The sequence below is a fragment of the Candoia aspera genome, chromosome 1, assembly GCF_035149785.1.
Source record: "Candoia aspera isolate rCanAsp1 chromosome 1, rCanAsp1.hap2, whole genome shotgun sequence".
Classification (NCBI taxonomy): domain Eukaryota; kingdom Metazoa; phylum Chordata; class Lepidosauria; order Squamata; family Boidae; genus Candoia; species Candoia aspera.
In genome coordinates, this window is record NC_086153.1 from 253,896,316 (window position 1) to 253,914,724 (window position 18,409).

At 40.0% G+C, this 18,409-nt stretch overlaps 1 protein-coding gene across 1 annotated transcript; it reads right to left on the bottom strand.

The window, feature by feature from the left end:
- Positions 1-828: 828 nt before the first annotated feature.
- RCN1 (reticulocalbin 1) lies at positions 829-17,682 on the bottom strand. Its single transcript, XM_063289526.1, has 6 exons — positions 17,122-17,682; positions 10,834-11,027; positions 9,142-9,320; positions 7,600-7,660; positions 3,858-4,057; positions 829-2,368 (listed from the first exon to the last, which is right to left on the bottom strand). Exons 1-6 carry the CDS (start codon positions 17,358-17,360, stop codon positions 2,261-2,263), a joined length of 981 nt encoding a protein of 326 aa, XP_063145596.1. The 5' UTR covers positions 17,361-17,682; the 3' UTR covers positions 829-2,260.
- Positions 17,683-18,409: the final 727 nt, after the last annotated feature.

The window sequence follows — 18,409 nt, forward strand, 5'->3', positions numbered from 1 at the left end:
TCCAGCTAGTAAGGACAGTGCATTCACTTCCTGTTCCACAAAGGCAAACTGAGTCTGTGCCATTTTTTCCCAATAAGTGATTTGGATCTTCTCCTCCACTCCCATTGCTAGAAAAGAGCAGCACATGGGAGTGCTGTTGTGGCAACCCCACCTTTCTCATGCCTGACATGGATGGTGTACCCTCCCATAAGATACAGCCAACTGCCTTTTGAAAGAAGCTAACTCAATCTTCCTTTGTCATTCATGCAGAATAAAAACTATTGCTCCTATACAACAGCAGTAATTGACATGATGCATTGCAGGAACACATCTCTCCAAAATCATCTAGATTCACATAACATTAAGCCATGGTTCACTGACTAAACCACAATGCTTGGATTCCTATATTATGCTAACCTATAATCCATGGTTTGTATAACATGATAAGACAGAATCAAATAAGCCAAATTATAGCTTAGCATTGTGTGGGACCCAGACCATGGTACTCCAACCTTTCCCATCTGATGCCTCCAGAGGCATTATGAGTACAACTTCCATAAATTTCCAGCCAGACTCTCCTCATGCTGGGGATAATAGGAGCTATAGTCGAAAGCATGTGGAGAAATGTCAAGTTGGAAAAGGCTGTAATTTATCTTGTTGCAGCCTATAACTTGTATGCGGCATTTCCCCATTCACATCAGATTGAATTTTGTCAGAAAAGGAATTAAAGTATTACAGGAAAGGCAATTCAATTTGAGCTGGGTTTTTTCACAGGCAGCCACTAATTGTATTAGGAAAGAAAGTATCTAGAATGATGTCTTCTTAATCTTCACTTTTGAGATTTTTAAATTATATCAAAAACTGTTACATGTTTATTGTTCATGGCTTCTGGTCCATAAAGGCAAACATGCAATTATACATAGAAAAGCTTGTATGCAGCATGAAATACAGTAAGTTAACAGTTGACAGCAAAAATCTGAAAATGGCAAATTCCCCCCCATGTACATGTGCATACGCGCACACACAACAGCACCAACAAAAACCCTCACAATGTCCCACATGAAGATAGCTGCCTGTGCTTAAGCCCTGTCTGATGGCAAGTATTCAGGGGGATGTGTACAAATTCTCATTCCCTGTGGTACCTCTGTCCTTCGTATTATTCAGTACCATTACACTCACTCGTAAGGAGGAAATGAAGATGGAAAATGAGCACCTTTTCTGCTGTTAGAATTTTCAGAATGGAACACAGACATACACCCCAAAAATTACATCTTAGAACATCGGAGGGGAATCTGGTGCCTTTCAGATATTTTAAAACCCCAACTCCCATCAGATTCAGCAGTAGGGCCAATAAGCATTCCAACAACACTGTAATGCCTGCCCGCATCCTAGAAAAAATTTTAGAAACACCAAGTAACAAATATATTTTGTTCTTTATGAAAATACTGGAGCTTGTATAAAAAATATACACCCCAATCCAGACAGTCTCTTAAGTCTGGAAGGGAATGAGTACTGGGAGATGTCCCCTTTGCAACGACCCTCAGAAATGACAGGGCTGATCATCTGCCAGCTGTCAAGGGCATTATGAGTTGCATAACCCTCTGTGATGAGGTCTTGCTTCTGAATAAAGACCTACAACTGGAATCCCAAGTAATGCATTCTTAGGATACTATACTTCATGTGATGTAGCCTTATATGATGCTTCTACCACTTCATTATATAAGAGATCAGAACATCTGAAAACATTCTGACATCAAACAAATCCCTACATGGAAGGGATGAAAGCCAAGCTTTTCACCTACCATTGGCCATGTTGAATGAGTATGAGCTGCACCCCAACACAACTGGTAGACTCCACATTCTTTGAAATACAGGGGCTTGAATGTATCATGAAATAGCACTGAATTATTCAACCATCCACATGCAATATGATGTAGTATATGTTAAGAAGTAAGATGGGAAGCTGGTTATCTTACTGTGTTTCACTAGTTAAATCTCACTGATTTTAGTGATAAATCCAAGTTTACATATTTAGGATTGAAGTGAAAGTGTGTCAAGCTATAAATGGAAAGTGCATTCCCGAAGTTACAATGAATTCAATAAAATATGCATTTAGAAGAAGTGGCATCTGTGACGTTCAATGGTATTAACAGAATTGCTTTTTGTTAGAAAGTTTATACTGGTGCAAAATTAATTTGCCATAATGACCACTGTTATTTTGGTCACCTATAGGCAACTCAGTCACACACAAGTCTCTGATACACTTGCTTTCCAAAGAACATCATAGCTCATCATGGTTCTTTGTGAGGTCTTCTCCGTAATTTGTAGCCTGACTGCCAACAAACATGTTCCAATTGTCTAGAATCTCTTCTTTGGTTAACTTCTGATCCTGCAAGGGGAAAAATAGCTGTTTAGAAAAATTGCTACAAATATCCAGCCTCTAATTAGACAGCTTTGGTGTATATTTAAAAACAAGATGCATGCGTGTGCACGCACACACACACAGTTACTTGGTTCAAACATCTTAAGCTGCAGACAGAAGTGCAACATACCAAAAGTAGCACTCTTTATGTTTAATCGAAGTGTCCCTTTTCATTGTTGCTCTAAAATGCTTTACTCTGTTTCCATTATGAAAGTTCTGCCTGCATAATCCAGCTGTCCTGAGACAGATTGTATTCTGCTACCTTTGTAGGTATTTCTGGGCAGAAGTATTTTCCTCTGCAACCTGCAAATGGCCCAAGGATTCAGCAGAAGACGGTCAGGAAGATCAATTAGAAGACTTAGGAGGGGTCCTGCACACAGCTTTGCACCATCCTAGTCAATTTTGCCTCTTTGTTTTAAAAATACGGGCCCTGTCACAAGACCTGCAAACGATACCAATACCAATACCCTTTATTTCCGAGGCTTATATGCGAGCCTCATTGTTTTAGACTAAATAAAAATAATCATGCACAAGAAGAAATATCAGCAGGCTCTGTATCGCCTTTGTTTGCAAAAGTACCAAAACAATTGAGAAAAATACTACTGGTGAAAAAAAAAATCTACACATTGCTTCCTTGCTTCAAAGAAGCTTAGAAAACACTTCTAACTTCCACCTGAAGTGGTATCTGTCCTAACTGCCAGGAAACACACTGAGACAAGGAACTGGTCTCTAATGTTTTATTGCTTGTACATAACAGGAATCCTAACAAACTGAAGAAGCGTGGGAAAAACCCAGACATATAAACCCCAAAGGTTAAGGCGGTCCCGATCTGTGTCTCTTTGAATGGCTACCTAATTCCTCAGTGCTACGCATGCGCTTAACAGTCTGGATGGGAGCCCCCTACTCGCCATCCTTACTCATGACAGTATCTGAGGGTAGAGGTACACTGTTAGCAGAAAAACCTATCCAGCTGAAGTGTATCAGCAGGAATCTCCATGCTGTAAGAAGGAAAGGCCAAAATGTAGTGCTCTAGAGGGATGCTGGGGGCAGCTGTAGATAAGCTGGGCCCATTTATCATCCATAACCACTGATAATGCAGTGGAATCTCATCTGTACAGACCTTCTTATAAATGCAAACTCAGGTTCTTCCTCTATTCTGAACTGTGGTTTTACCACATAGAATACTATGCATACAAGAGGACCCATCAGTCTCTGGATTAGGATAAATGCTAAAAACTCTCATTAGATTCACAGTTTTAATCTTTTTTTTTTCCTACTGTCATTTTTTTTTCATGCATTTTCTGAAAGATTAGTTAATGGCATTAAGGTTCTCAGTCAAATGATCAATTGTTTATAAATATCTTAGCAGAATTACTAAGTCAAGTCTTGACTCACAGTTGGGCAAAACAGAATCAGACCAATGAGCTAACATGATATCTGTGAGAAAACCAAATACCTTATCTACATCAGATTCGTAGACTAAATGCCTTGCTTCGGCTTGTGCATGGTCGTAATCTTCTGGGAGGATCCAATGTCGAATCTCCTCTTTGTCCATCTTCCCATCTTTGTTGAGATCTCGAAAGTCTGCAAACTGTTCACGTTCTGTTATCACCCAATCTGGTTCAGGTCCCCCATCTTCATGTGCAAACATATCAGCTGGAAACAAGAAACAGTACCATATCTCAAACTCAGATTTTGCTTCTCACATGCTAGAGAAAAGATGTATCCTATGTTGTTTATTTACTATATTTATACTGCCGTATTTCCCAATGAGTCAGCACAGTATGCAAAATCAAAATGCATTATAGTCACCCAAAATATCAATATGAAACGCCAGCCAATGAAACCATATAAATCATAATACATTTCCAACTAATATAGGTACATGCTTATATAAACAGGTGCCCAATGATTAAATTAAAGGGTTGTACAATAAAATGAGATAGTTGTTGGGATAAAGGTAATTTCAGGCTTTTTTGTAATGATCCCCTTTCCTTCCCTCTTCCCATATCCCAAGACCCACTGAACCCAAGCTTTTTAAAACAGGAAAAAAATTCACAGGAAAGAAAAAATACCCTGCAAAAGAAAGAAAAACACCAGTCAATCTGATCTTGACAAGCTGGGGACAGTAAAGCTCACAGAAACCAGCATTAATAGAAAAAAGAACAGTAGGTTGGAAAACTCATATGAGTTCAAGACAATCTCTGGCAAAGGCATTAGAAGTGGACCACGGAATTGCATCCCCCAACACAGCTTCTCATTCTTTCTTTTTCCCATGGTTTGGTGCTACATCTGTATCAACACTGACTGTGGTTTGCAGAAGTCGGACTCAGCTCCTAAGCCAGGTGAAATTTTGTTTTAAAGTTGCTTACAAATTCAAGAGTAGATATGAATGTCTGCTAGGATCAGATAGGAGAGATGGGGGGAAGAGACTTCAGCAGAATGATTCACAGAACCTGTTTTGCATGTGCTCCTGTATTATCTGTGAGGTAGCTTCACACTCCTTTTATCATCGTGCAGCATTCAGCTGCTCTTGGGTTGATAATGTAATTGCCGCTTGAAGGACAACCCAGCCAATATCTCACATATTCTATAAATCACATTTCCCCTTATTTGCTCTTTGCTGCTCTGATCTATAATCATGTCTATGGCTAACAAAAAAATGGGCTTCATCCTTATTTAAGTCATAGATAATATGCAAGAGGACAGGCTAAGGGAAAAGTGTCATTTAATATGTAATTTTAAATGCATTTATTTAGAAACAATTTCCTCCATACAGTATATTAGAAAATGAAATAATTCTCTGACTGCTAGATAAATTCACCTAATGAAGACAGCTGAAATGCATGGGGAATAACCTTTTAAATTATAATCGCACCTTAAGAACTTTACTTCTCTCCCATCATCACCATGACCATATCATTTGTGAATTGTTTCACAACATTGTCAAGACATCCTAGAACAAAATGGGAGCAAATGCCCCAGCCAAAGAGACCTAAAAATACAAGATGACTTTGCTAACACATTATCCATCCATCATGGAACACCCACAATTAAAACCATCATTCTACTGTAGTGAATAAGAGCAGCTTTTATCCATTGATAAAACTGATCCTTTTCTATACCCATGCTGTTGATGTGCTACATAAGGCTTGCATTTGTATTCAGTGGTCCAGCAAATTAATAAAAGGTTATGGTGGCTTGTAAGTTTTGTTGACTTGCATGTAATGGTTAACTAAATCATACTACAGGGGAAGCAGCAGGTGGCAGCACTTAGCTGACCTGGATAAAAGTTAAGCAGAACTGCTCACCATTAGTACTTGGATGGGAGACCAACAGGAAATCCCAAGACTATAAGCTAGGCTGAGATTTCAAAAACAATCCCAGAGGAAGGCAATGGAAAAGCACTTCCATGTTGTCATCAATGTGGCTATCAAACCTGAACTCCCTAGAGGGAGTCTTTATTTCATTTTTTAATTTTACTTCGTTTTTTTTAATGTATTCCATTATCTGAAAAACATGTAAATACAGGCAGCTCTTTCTCTCCCCACTTTTTAATACCTGAGGAAGGATGAATAGTGCACTGCCTATATTACACATTATATTATGTGCATGCTGAAAGAACAAAGCCTGTGTCCAATTCTCCCCCAATTAACAACTGCATCACTGCATACATCTATCTCTATGGCTGTCTTTTATGGAAGAGACACCCTGCTTCCCAAGGATATCTGCAGGGCATACTATAGTCAAAAAAGTCAAGATAGTAGCCACAACTGTGATTACAGTACCACCCATTTTATGTGTGTTGCACATAAAAAAACAGGTGGAGCTGTGATTGTGCTGTCATGGCCAACTTGATGTTTTTCCACCACAGTCTGTAGACAGCCCTGCTGCTTCCCAAATATTAAAAGATTCTATCCTCTGTTCTTGCCACTTCTTCAAAACTATCTGTTTATATTTCTACTTTGGCTTATGCTACTGAAACTGTATTTACTGTGCTGCTTCTGTAGAGTTGCTTATAAGCCTTGGTGTTGCTTTATCTCATAACTTCTTTTGTCTGATGGGAAACAGCTACTTTAATAAAATAGAAGGGAGAGACTTGGCCCTGTCTCTCACCTACTGAATATCTTCTAAGACTAGAGAAGATGGAAGAGTCACAAGTTTTTTAACATTCCCTGTTACAATCCAACCTCTCTCTTTTATGCTAGAGTCTAGACAGAAAAACAGCCCAGAGCAACACTGCATTTTGTTTCTGCCAGACAAAATCTGTGGATAACATCAGAATCAAAGAAGCTGAAGGAATAGAAAGGTACTAGGAAATTTAGAGAAACAACTATCAGCTACAGTTTGTGGAACTTGGTGGCCCTTAGTGAGGCTTTAAAAAATATCAATTCATAGGAAGTACTTAATTAATTTTCCTTTTCATTTCTTGGTACTGAGCACTAAGCACTCTGAAGAGGAGTCAATGTTGCTTTGGAAAAGCAGGAACACTTGGAAATCAGTAAGGGTACAATTATTGATTCAGAACATTCCTCTCTTGAAAGGTAGGACTGGCCCAGCCCTTTCCCTGCAGGCCCAGACTTTTTTCAGTGAAAGCATGAAACTGAATGTTTAAGCACAGGGACCTAGTCCAAGGATATCCAAAGAGCTTAGAGGCTGAGATGGGATCAGATTTGGATTTCCCTAGCCACTGCAACCAAATGCTCTCCTTTGTGTATTTTTTTTTCCAAATGAAAAATGAAAAAGAAAACCCAAATGCCTGCCTTCCTTCTTCAAAAGTATACTTTTAAAATCTATCTCTGAGTTACCTAACAAGTAAGAGGGTAGTAGCAATCTTTTCCCTAAACTGATAATAGGGAGTCAAAAGTCACACGATGCCTTTCCTATCAAGTGTGTTTATCACATGTCTGAGCTGAACAAATGTTGATGTGCGATCAACAAAGACACCTGAGCTCTTCAGCTGATTTCCAGATTCTACAGATATTAAGTGCATGATTTGGGGCTTTTATTCATGAAAATTCTATAGATATCAGGTAGATCCTAAGAAAGAAGATGACTGGTACCCAGTACTTGCAGCCAGAAGGTGCAGTCTCACTACCAATCTATGTGCTGTGTCTAACTAGGGAAAAGACTGCCCAAACTGGCCATAAGAAATCATATTTATAACAAATAATAGAATTCTCCATGGCATGACATACCAATGTATTCATCCTGATCCACAAAACCATCTTCATTTTTGTCTATGTCCTCCAGTGTTTCCTGTCACAATAAAGGGAAAAAAGCTGTCAGTACAAAGATGCCTGGGTTTTTCTGCAAACTGCTTATAAATCTTTCATTTTCAGCTGTCCTTTTACATCAGCGTCTCCCAAATTGAAGCCCTCCAGTAGTCTTAGACTTCCATAATCTTCAGCCAGCTTGGCCTATTGAGTGCTTGCCAGGAATTATGAGAGCTGACATCTAAAATATTTGGAAAGGATCAGTCTCAGAAAGGCTGCTTTACACCCAGAGCAGTAGAGCCTTTTTTTTTTATAAATCATACAATAAAAATACATAATTTTAAATTATCTCAATATTTCTCCTGAACATACAGGCAAGATACGTTTTATCTTAGGATCTTCTTTATGCAAAGGAATTGGCTATAACGGCTTCTGTAATACTTCCCTGGAAATATCATATATATGAAAACATCTAAACTTTCAAAGGCTGCTTAGTAAATTAAATATTTAAACAATTAAAACAGAAAGGTCATTAGTAAACTGACATGACCAATTCTATCCTTGTAAGCTTCTAACTCATGAATAGCAAACACAGTTTCTAAGGCTAAGAGCAGCAGGTCTGTGATTCAGTACAAACTGCAGGAAGATCTTAAGCCCAAATCTCAGTATCTCCAGATAAAAGGACTGGAAACTAGGGAATTTTGGAGCCTATAGTCAACACTTGGAGGACATCAGTTTGGAGAAAGCTGGTCTTGACAGCATTGAGTTAGGCCAATGGTTAGACTGTGCCTGGTTTGACATCACACACTGGTGTGATTTACTTGATTTTTATTTAATATAGTAGTGTGAAACCAGCCAACTGTTTAACCATGATTTATTGAATAAACTACAAATGATAGCTTAACATATGTGAATCAAGCCATGATAAGGCAGCTTCCTGTTTCCTGTAAAATACATTTGTGCTATAGCAAGCAGCCACACCTTGTTCTCTGCACCTAATTTTAAGGATCATGAGAGTAGCCCAGCTTTATAGTATTGAAGCAACAATGGACCTGTAATATATCAAAGAAAGGAGACAGAAGGGGCTGGCCGTTGTTAAGCATAGGCAACAGACGAAGTTTGGATTATTCTAACTTTCAATGGATGCTACTTTAAAAACAGTAACACAAACATTTTTTCTCAGTGTTGTTGCTTTAGTATGTGATAAAATCAATGTTTGTTGAATACTTCAACAAGACAACATTCATGGCAAAACTGGTCCATGTCTATGACTCTATTTGCCACCTTGCTATTAATCAATCTTCAGATGAAATTAATCAACATGTAAGAGGGATCACCAGAGTTAGGGAGAGAGATTACTTTTTAGCAGCCACAGCCAAATTCCTAGAACAGCTTTCCTTCTGGTTGAAAAGGACAGCAATTACTGTCTGGGAAACCTTGTCTCAAAGGATGAGGAAGCCAGTTTTCAAATTGATTTAATAAAGAGAAACCCAGAGGAATGAAGGTGGCTTTGCCATGGCTTACTAGAACAACAATGTCTTTCATATGCTCAAACTCCTCCGGGTGAAGGAAAGCCGTGAATTCCTCACGAGTTGCTTCTGAATCACCATCTAGATCAGCTCGTTTGAATCTTCTTTCATCTCTCGGCAGCATTTTCTTAAAATTGTGTTGTTCTGTGGCATCTTGAAACTCTGTGGAATGCTCTAGAGAATCAGAATAATTAGAATAAGATGAGCCAAACTAAAATTGCAGGAATAACTAAAGCCAGAGTGTTACCTGGGAATGACACGCAAGAATATCAGACATGATCCTAAATCTTTCCTACATAAGGAGTCCATCCAGTATAGTATTCTGTCTTTGGGAATTCCTCCACTAGAACTTTGAACCTAGTGTGGTACACACACACCACAAACACACAATCTTCCAGATTTGTCTGAGTTCATCTTCAAACAAAAATGTAATTCTTCCCTTAGCCCACAATAAAAACCACCTGAATGCTAACACAGCATTTTGTATTTACTAGAGAGATGCTTTCACAAAGCTATGTGCCTGCCTTCCTTTCCCATCCTCATATATACTATTATAATGTTGCTCCAGCTGCTTCTTCCATGTACTCAAAATAGAAGAAAGGTATTTTAAGAGGATTTAATTACCATTTTATTCCTCAAAACAATGGTATTATGGAAACAACCCAAGCAGTCCCTTTTCTTTTACACCCAAAAGCATTTGTGCCTTGACATATACACCTTATGCACAGGAGTCTTTACTTGTTTATAACAATGTGCACTGAGCCACCAGTGTTGGCCAGAAAACTAGTATGCTTGAATAAGCACATGTAGTCAGAAACAAAGGATATAGGAATGTTATACCCACCCTCCTTTAATGGCACCCACGTCCTCTGGAACTTAAAACTGCATCCAAAGCTCCATTTAGTGCTTCATTTACATTTAGATTAAATTGACAAATGCATTTCTCTTTCTCTGTATTCATTTCTTACCTGTACATCTTGCCTGCCTATATTTACAAAAAAAAGTGGATTTCTATTTTTTCTTGCAATTTAATCTTGAATACATCGAAGACTGATATGAATAACCTACAGCCTGACTGTAGCCCTTGGCTTTATTTCAACTGGTGTTTAATATACACAAGGCTCACTTTCATGTAGAGGAAGTATGTGTATTTGTTTTGGACAAATTCTGAATTAAAGCAGGATACTTTGGACATCTTTCTCCTCCAAAACCTCAGATGTTCTTTGGAGTTCAAGTACTCTCAGATATATTTTGCATCAAATTCATCATAAAAAGAAAATGCCAAATGGGGTAGGTAGGATCTAGGTTTAAACTAAGCTGTTGTTTCCTACCAGAGAATACTTTACTAAATATTTTACTTCCAGCATATTATTCTGGAAAAAAACCAAAACGGAATATATCTAAAATTGTTCCATAAGCCTCTTAGAAACAACACTAAAATTCAGAATTGCTCATGACTGTGCTTTGTCGGTGTGACTTTTTTACTCCAATCATTTCCTAAAGTCTAAGATTCACTCTTGCTGTTGTTTACATATATTTCTTGAGCATTAGCTAGTTATTACGTTAATTTTTCATCCATCCACCATTCATTCTGGCTCTAGTTGCATTTGATTTAGCTTCGGTGTTAAACAATTATGGCTGATAAATGTAAACCAATACTGCTGAATTTTGTCTAGAATTTTCTCACCTAAGTAGTAGCCATACGTTGCTTGTTTGTATTCTTCCCAGGAAATTTTATTGTCTTTATTGAGATCATAATCCTTCCAGACTTTAGCCACATTTTCAAAGATGTAACGTTTCTGTACTCTTTTAATCCAAATTTTCAGTTCTTCTGTTGTCACAAAACCATCTTTATTATCATCGATCCGATCAACAATTTTGCTGAGATAAGGGGAAAAGTAAGCAGATTATTAGAATCTTGGTAAGTATTCTTCAGTTTGCATTACTATCCATATAATCCAGTTAACTGTTCTACGTTTTTCATGCCTTGTACAATTATATTTGCTTAAAATGAATCTTCTGAATGGGAACTACTGTGGACCCTTTCTAAAGATGACACAATGCATATGATCTCTGCTGGTTAGCACTGCTGTTTGCACCAACAAATTCTTCATGGATTTCTATCCTCCAGAACATACACAAATATCCAGATCAGTATCTGAATTACAGCAAAATACACCTGAGCAGTCCATCCTACCCTTTATCATGGCCTTTCCAACCTGGTATCTTCCAAGTATTTTGAATTACTATTCCCTCATCTGCTGCCATCATGCTAGGAAGGCTTCTCTAACCACTGATACCACAGTTATGAATATACCGTATGTTAGATGGAACAGATTTTCCACACTTGCTGAAAAATATATGATGTGCTCCTATCAGTCAGTAGGAAGAAAGAAACCACAGAAAACATAATTTAGGAAGTAAAAATTTATTTTGCATAAAAGTACAATGAACATACTCCGTAAGGAGAAGCTTAGTTCCAAATTTACAGAAAGTCTTATGTGGGGGGATAAAAACCAAAGGTATTACAACACTTGGAGATATAGGCATCCATAACAAGCCATGTTGATGTCAAAATGACAATGCATGTGTTATGATGCCATCACACAAATGATAAAAATATGTATGTGCATCCCAAAGTCTGACACAAATATGCAAGTCACAGCATTTACATGATGTTTTACATCATGTGTTTCCCTTTCTGCCCCCTGCAGACTCCTACATCTGGAGGGAAAAAAAGCATAAAATACAAAGATACAAAGACAAAAGGAGAAAGGAAAAAGAAGGAGAAAACAGGAAATAAAATAAGAACAAAAAGTGCAGTAACTCAGCTCAGAAAGCTCTTCCATGCTTCCATCATGGTAGCCAAAAAGTAACTGAGGTGATTAAGTAGGATCTAAACTTTTGAGCCCGTGGACTGAAAAGGAAACAGATTTTCACCAAAAATGTAGCTCTAGAAAGTTTCCTACAAGGCTAAGAACAGACACAGTACCCATAGATGGCCATACAGTTACAGGTAAACAACCTGCTATTCTCTGCTTATGTAACAAAATGACATCACTCATAATGGGTAGTCAGCACCAAGAAGTGTAAACCTTCTTCAGCTTATCCTGAGTTTTCCTGATTCCTGCCACCAGAATGCTCATCTCTTTTTTTCTCCACTAAGATGGAAAACAACCATCTAACAGGTTTGTTAGCTAGTTTGTTTGCTAACTGGTTGTATTGCAACTAACAGTGCAGCAGTTCAAGTGACTAGGAAGCTACCACTAGGGTCATCATCAGGGTAGGGTTTTTTTGGAAAACCCCAGTGCTAACCTGTCTGCATTTCAGTATCATCTGCTATAATGTCCTCCTTCAAGTATCAGCCAGATTTTTATTTTTAAGCTGTGGTAGCCCAACTACAGAATTTATCTCTTTGGGAATTTATTTTTTAATTATTTGATACAATGATATCCTTTCATTCCTCCAGGAGCATAAAGACAGTGTGCATAGCGCTCTCTCCTGCATTATTTTCCCCACCACAACAAACCAGTGAGGCAAATTGGCTGAAAAAAGAACTGGCCCAAAAGCACTGAGCAAGCTTCCAGTCTGAGTCCAAAACTTTAACTGCCCTCTGGAACATTCTCCCTTCAGAGACTAGGATGACCCTCACCCTGTTGGCCTTTCATAAGGCTGTGAGGTTATGTGCCTGGGCCTGGAGCCCCGAGTGTGTTAAGGGCCCCCTTTCTTGTTTTACTCGGTGACCATACATACTTATTTTGTATTGTTTTAATTGTTTTATGTTCTTATGACTGTACGCAGCCCAGAGTCACTTATTGAGATGGGCAGCTATAGAAATCAAATCAAATAAATAAATAAATAAATAAATAAAATTAGCTGTTTGGAGAAGTCTTTTCCCTGCTGTTTTTACCTCCACATGCTATGATTGCGTTTTTTAAAAATTGCATTCTTGTAATCTATTTTTGAGGAAGGGTTGCTTTATAAGCAAATTATGTCTCACAGTCACTGTCTCCACCCCTCTCTCTTCTTGGTCTTTCTCCCCATTTCACTGTGTCTTTGCTTCCACCTGTCTGTCTGATCAGTCGCAGAAGGAGAAGAACTGGAGATATATGCAAGAGATCCTCATTCTCTAGAAATAGTCCCTTGTGTTTTCTCTAAGAAAACCTACGTGGCACTTTAAGCCACTCCTCAGGCAGTGATGGAGGGGAAAAAAAAGGAGAGAAGAGGAATGGAGTGACAGAAAGAAAAAGGCCAAGTGTTAACCCTACAGGAATCAGATTTGGCCCTGAACTTCAACTGATGGTATCTGGCCACTGAATTTATAGGGATTTGACAATCTGACATGTTTAAGAAGTACTGATCACATTTGTTTTTCACACACACTTAAGTACTTAGCCAGGTTTTGTGGAATATCGTCTATGCCAAATAAAATGCCAAAATACATGTTCACAGAGAACCAACACATTTAAATAATACTGTGACAGGTTTCAACCCCCTACCCATACACAGAAGGATACACAGAGGAAAAGAGGATCTGCATCTGGATTATAGACTGTATCTGGATGCTCCCATGGCCCAAAGTTTCTTTATACACAAGAGAAATCCTGATTTAACAGACCACTTGGTGGGAGAGAATGTTCATTACTCCTCTTTGTTAGTTAAATTGTAGTAAGACAATGATATGAAAGCCGGCTGGGTGACCTTGGGCCAGCCCAACCCACCTCACAGGGTTGTTGTTGTGGAGAAAATAGAGGGAGGAAGGAGTAATAGGTATGTTCCCTACCGTGAGTTATTTATAAAAATAATAAAGGCAGGATAGAAAATAAATTAAATAAACAAACAAACAAACAAATAAATATTATAGCAGCATTTCTCAACCTTGGCAGCTTTCAGATGGGTGGACTCCAACTCCCAGAATTCCCTAGCCAGCAAGGTTGAGAAACACTGTATTACAGTATATAAATAATACAGATTCTTCATTTTTACCAATTTATATCATTTGCATATAATTATGATTTGCATATAATTATGCCATTATTCAAATATAACAAGAATGTTGCCCATTGTGTCAAGGTCCACTAAATTGAGATTTGACTTTCCATGCACAGCATTAAATGCCAGGGGCAAACTTTCCAGCCTAGTCTTCTCCCTAAAACCTAGTTATGTGTGTCTTGCATGCAAGTGCAAGTGGGCTTTTCATTTAGAAACATTCAGCACTTGTTACAGCAAACAATTTTACTAGATACAGTCTTCCATTAATTAGGTTTCTAAGATTGGACAAGCAGACTATCAGTCAACATGTTGACCAGTCCTTGTGAAATCTCTTTCAAGCTCTTTCAAGGGAGAGCAATATTCTCCAAAGCTGTAAGGACAAGTTAACATGCTGTTATTTGTCACACGGAGTCAATAACTCAAGTTGCTCCCCGAACCTTCATGATATACAGCTGATATTCCTGTAGGTAATAATAAGCAGTCTAAAGTAGAATTCTAGAATTGGCAATGGATGAAGAATCTTTCCCATAATGACAAACTCTAGCTGGTAGGGAAGAGGGAATACACGAAGGCTCTCTGAATACCTACTATGGATTGTCTCTCAGTTATAGCAAAAGATAGGAGAAAAGCAGTATATTGTTCCAGCTTAAGTCTAGGATAGACAAGGAAAACAAGCCTCTCCTCTGAACATCTCAGTGCTGGAGGCAGAGCAGAACGTTGCTTTGCTATTGTATCCAGTAGGCACTGTAATTACTCCTCAAACTAGCAGCAGTTCCCACACCTCTGCCATGCCCTTCCACCTCAGAATAAAGCCACTTTGCTCTGCACTCCCCCCTCCAAAAGTCATTTAGAGCTTAGAATGTCCCTGAGAGGCTCAACCGAAGACCAAGTCTTCTGCCACCTGTCTCCAGGTCCAAGCCAGCAGAGATGCAAATCATGTCAGCTTGCTCTATAACATATGGATGCTTTGAACTCAGAGCAGTCACCAAGCATAGAAGGAATCTCAGACTGAAGAGAGAAGACAGAAATCAGCTGATTCACCTTCACCTGTAAGTCTGGCCCATCTCACTCACCTGATGGTAAAAGATCCAATAAAATTACCAAAGCCTTGGCACAGCTACAGAAGAAACTATTTAGGTTGAAGTCTAAATTGGCTCCATCAAAAGTGAAAAGCCCTACCAGCACTGTCCTGGACCTAGGTGGGCATCGCCAAAACGTGCAGGTGCTGACACAATTGCCTGGATCACCCCACACACACATATTCTATTCATTTACACACACTTGCTTCTCTTCTCCCCCAACTTAGAAATTAGACTTTAAAGGGGCCTCCATTGACATCAATGAAAGCTACTTTGAATAAAATTGTCCCACAGGGTGGCAATTTTGCAAGAGAGGGGTTACAACCTTGGGAAGGAAAGGCCTCTTTCGCTTCAGCAACAATGCCTCCTTGAAGAACCCTCTCACAAAGCAAAGTTTCCACTGACTTCAATTGCTGACGTCTTCTCAGCCAACAGCAAAGATGCCCAAATGATACCCAGGCAAGGCCACAAAGACATACTTGCACCAGGACACCTAAGGAAGCACACCAGCTACAGCACTTGCATAATGTCATCATGCATGTGTTGACATTTGTCTCTGACCCCTCCAAATGCCCATCTAATAAGAGCTTTTCCCATTCCAGGTCTGGGGAGGGCCGATGGAATAAAAATCTGGGCAAGAAAACTTAGGCTATATGTGAAAACTCCACAGGCTGTATCTTGCCTAGAGGAAAGCAGTTCTCCCTGCCTGCTACAGACAGAAAGGTCAAGTTTAACACAAAGTGAGGCCAGGCGCAATGCAAGAGATATATTTGCCTCACTTATGCAGAGTTTAAATTCAGAGGACAACATTGCAGTTCATGCTTAGCCACAGCAAATCATAGGGTAATCTTGAATTTATCTCTGTTTCTCTAAGCAACAACTCAGCAGATTTGTCATGAAGATAAATTGGGAAAGATAAACATGAGTTTCTTGTAGAAGAGTAATAATTAAATAGGAAAGTGGTGAATTTGGGTCTGACTTCCTCCCACCTGTGATACCCTTTAGTGAGCAAACTGTTCACACACTCTGTTACTATTAATTTTCAGTTCACCAGAGTCCCTTTAAAACTTTTGATCTTTCAATTTGTCCCTTAAAGTCTAAAACCACTGAAAAGTTTTCCAGCAGTTTCAGCTAGTTACTAGGTTTCTTTTTTTAAGAGTCAGACCTGCCCATTCATATCCAGTTTGCCACAACTTGAGTTGGAAATGAGACACACCTGATCGGATTTTTGTATTCTTTTCACCCAACACCAATAAAATGGTTTTTCGCAAAACAGTAGGTTTTGCGCTACAATGTCTACGGTCCCACTCTGTAAACTTAACCCCCTCCCCCTCCCCTTGTATCTGCCAACCCAAGATGGCATGTCTTGCACTGGGTGCATCTCTCATCCATGAAAACCTGTTGTTTCTGCTGCAACGAATTAAGGAAGCCGCCCCTCTAGAAGTTTAAAAAAGAGAAAGAAAACCTTTCCCACAACAAGCAAAGCTCCTCATGACTTTTCATTTAAATGAGATGATCCTGGACTTTAATCTCCTACATAAAACGAGAATATACTGTATGAAACTAAGTTTTCCATTCAAGGCGGCGACAGGAACTTCCCCTTCGCCACGTTACCAAGGCATCATCGCAAGAATTTCTTGTTCTTCGCCTCGCAGGGCTAACTTTCGCTATCGCGCGTTTAGCGGCGAAGGGGAATTACTATTAATTACCACGTAACTTGACAAGAGAGTGGCTGAACTCCGTCGGCGCGCAAAGTGCAACTGTCTCACTGTACCGACTGGGAGAAAGAGTCATCTAATTCACCCCTTCCCTCTTCTTCTTCATCACCGTCATCACCATCGTGCCTCGGGACACGAGGGACCTTTTTGCCTGCCAGTTTCGGTATGAAATAAGGACGGTCTTACCCCAACCGTTCCTTGCTTTCCTCCGGGCTAAGCTGATCGAAAGTCTTGGCATCTTCTTTGCCCAGAAAGGCCTCGTGGTCATACTGGAAGCTCTGGTTATCTTCGTGCTGCCGGTTGCTGAGTTCAGCGTCCGGATGAACGCCTCTCTCCTTTCTGAAAGTGGGGACGCCGAAGGATCTGCTGATGCAAAATACTAGCATCAGCCCCACCGTGAGAGAGCGAGTTTTTCCCTGGTTCATGGTTTCTTACGAGCCAAGTGCGGTTTATCCCCGAAGAAACTTTCTAGTCTGCAATACACGTTGTGAGAGGACCTTCTTTACTCTGTAGAATCTAACACGTGTCTTTGCTTGGGCTGCCTCCCAGTCCAGCAGATCTCGCCTCTCTCTCGCCACACGCTCATAAAAGACTCAACATGGGGTCGCCCCGTTTCTCCAGCCCCCCATTATACAGTACCGGTCCGGCTGCAAAAGTCTCGCTTTAGAGACGCCTATGAATGGCCTAATTTGGACTGGTCATTGGAATCCCCCTCCCAGCCACTCAGCAACGCGGTTGCAAACGGGTGAAGCTCTGCGCCGTTCAATACTACGCCTTATGCGATTGGACCGGAGGAGCTGTCTAGCTGTAGGTGGAGCCGCCAGACCGCCACGTTTGCAGGGCGGCCCCAGTTTCTCCGGAGGACCAATTGCGAAACTCAGCGGGAGGAGGCGAGCTGGACGTGGAAAAGATTCCAGCGGGAAACCTCCCAGCGCCGACGTGGTGGGGATTTGCTACTGTACAGTATGTCTTTCCCCGGAAGAAATGCTCTGGAGTTATACGGCCTGATCCTAGGCACGTTCACTGGGGAAGCAGTTTAGCTGGAGGTATTTGTTCCTCGGTCGCTTCTGAGTGCTGTGCCTGGATGGACATCATTTCACCGGGACTGCCTGCCAGCGACTGCTGGAGCTCTTGTAAACTCCTGCTTGGGTCATCAGACATAGTATCTAACCACCTTGTCTTCTGCGGAACTCTTTTTCCCCTACTTTGTGTATCCCAAGCATCAGCACCCGAGGCGTCCCCAATGACCGTTGCCCTCCCAGGATCTGTCCAAAAGATTTAAGCTTTAGCTTCATTATTAGTTCTTCCAGTGAGCAGTCTGGGTTCACTTCACCTAGTACTGTCTGATTTCTTCTGGTGGGTGAAGAGTTCATTAGAGTTGGGCAGCTAATAAATTCAAATAAATAAGATAAACATTCTCAGCCATTTTATCCAACACCTCAGTTCAAAGACATCCATTTTTCTTCACTGTGGC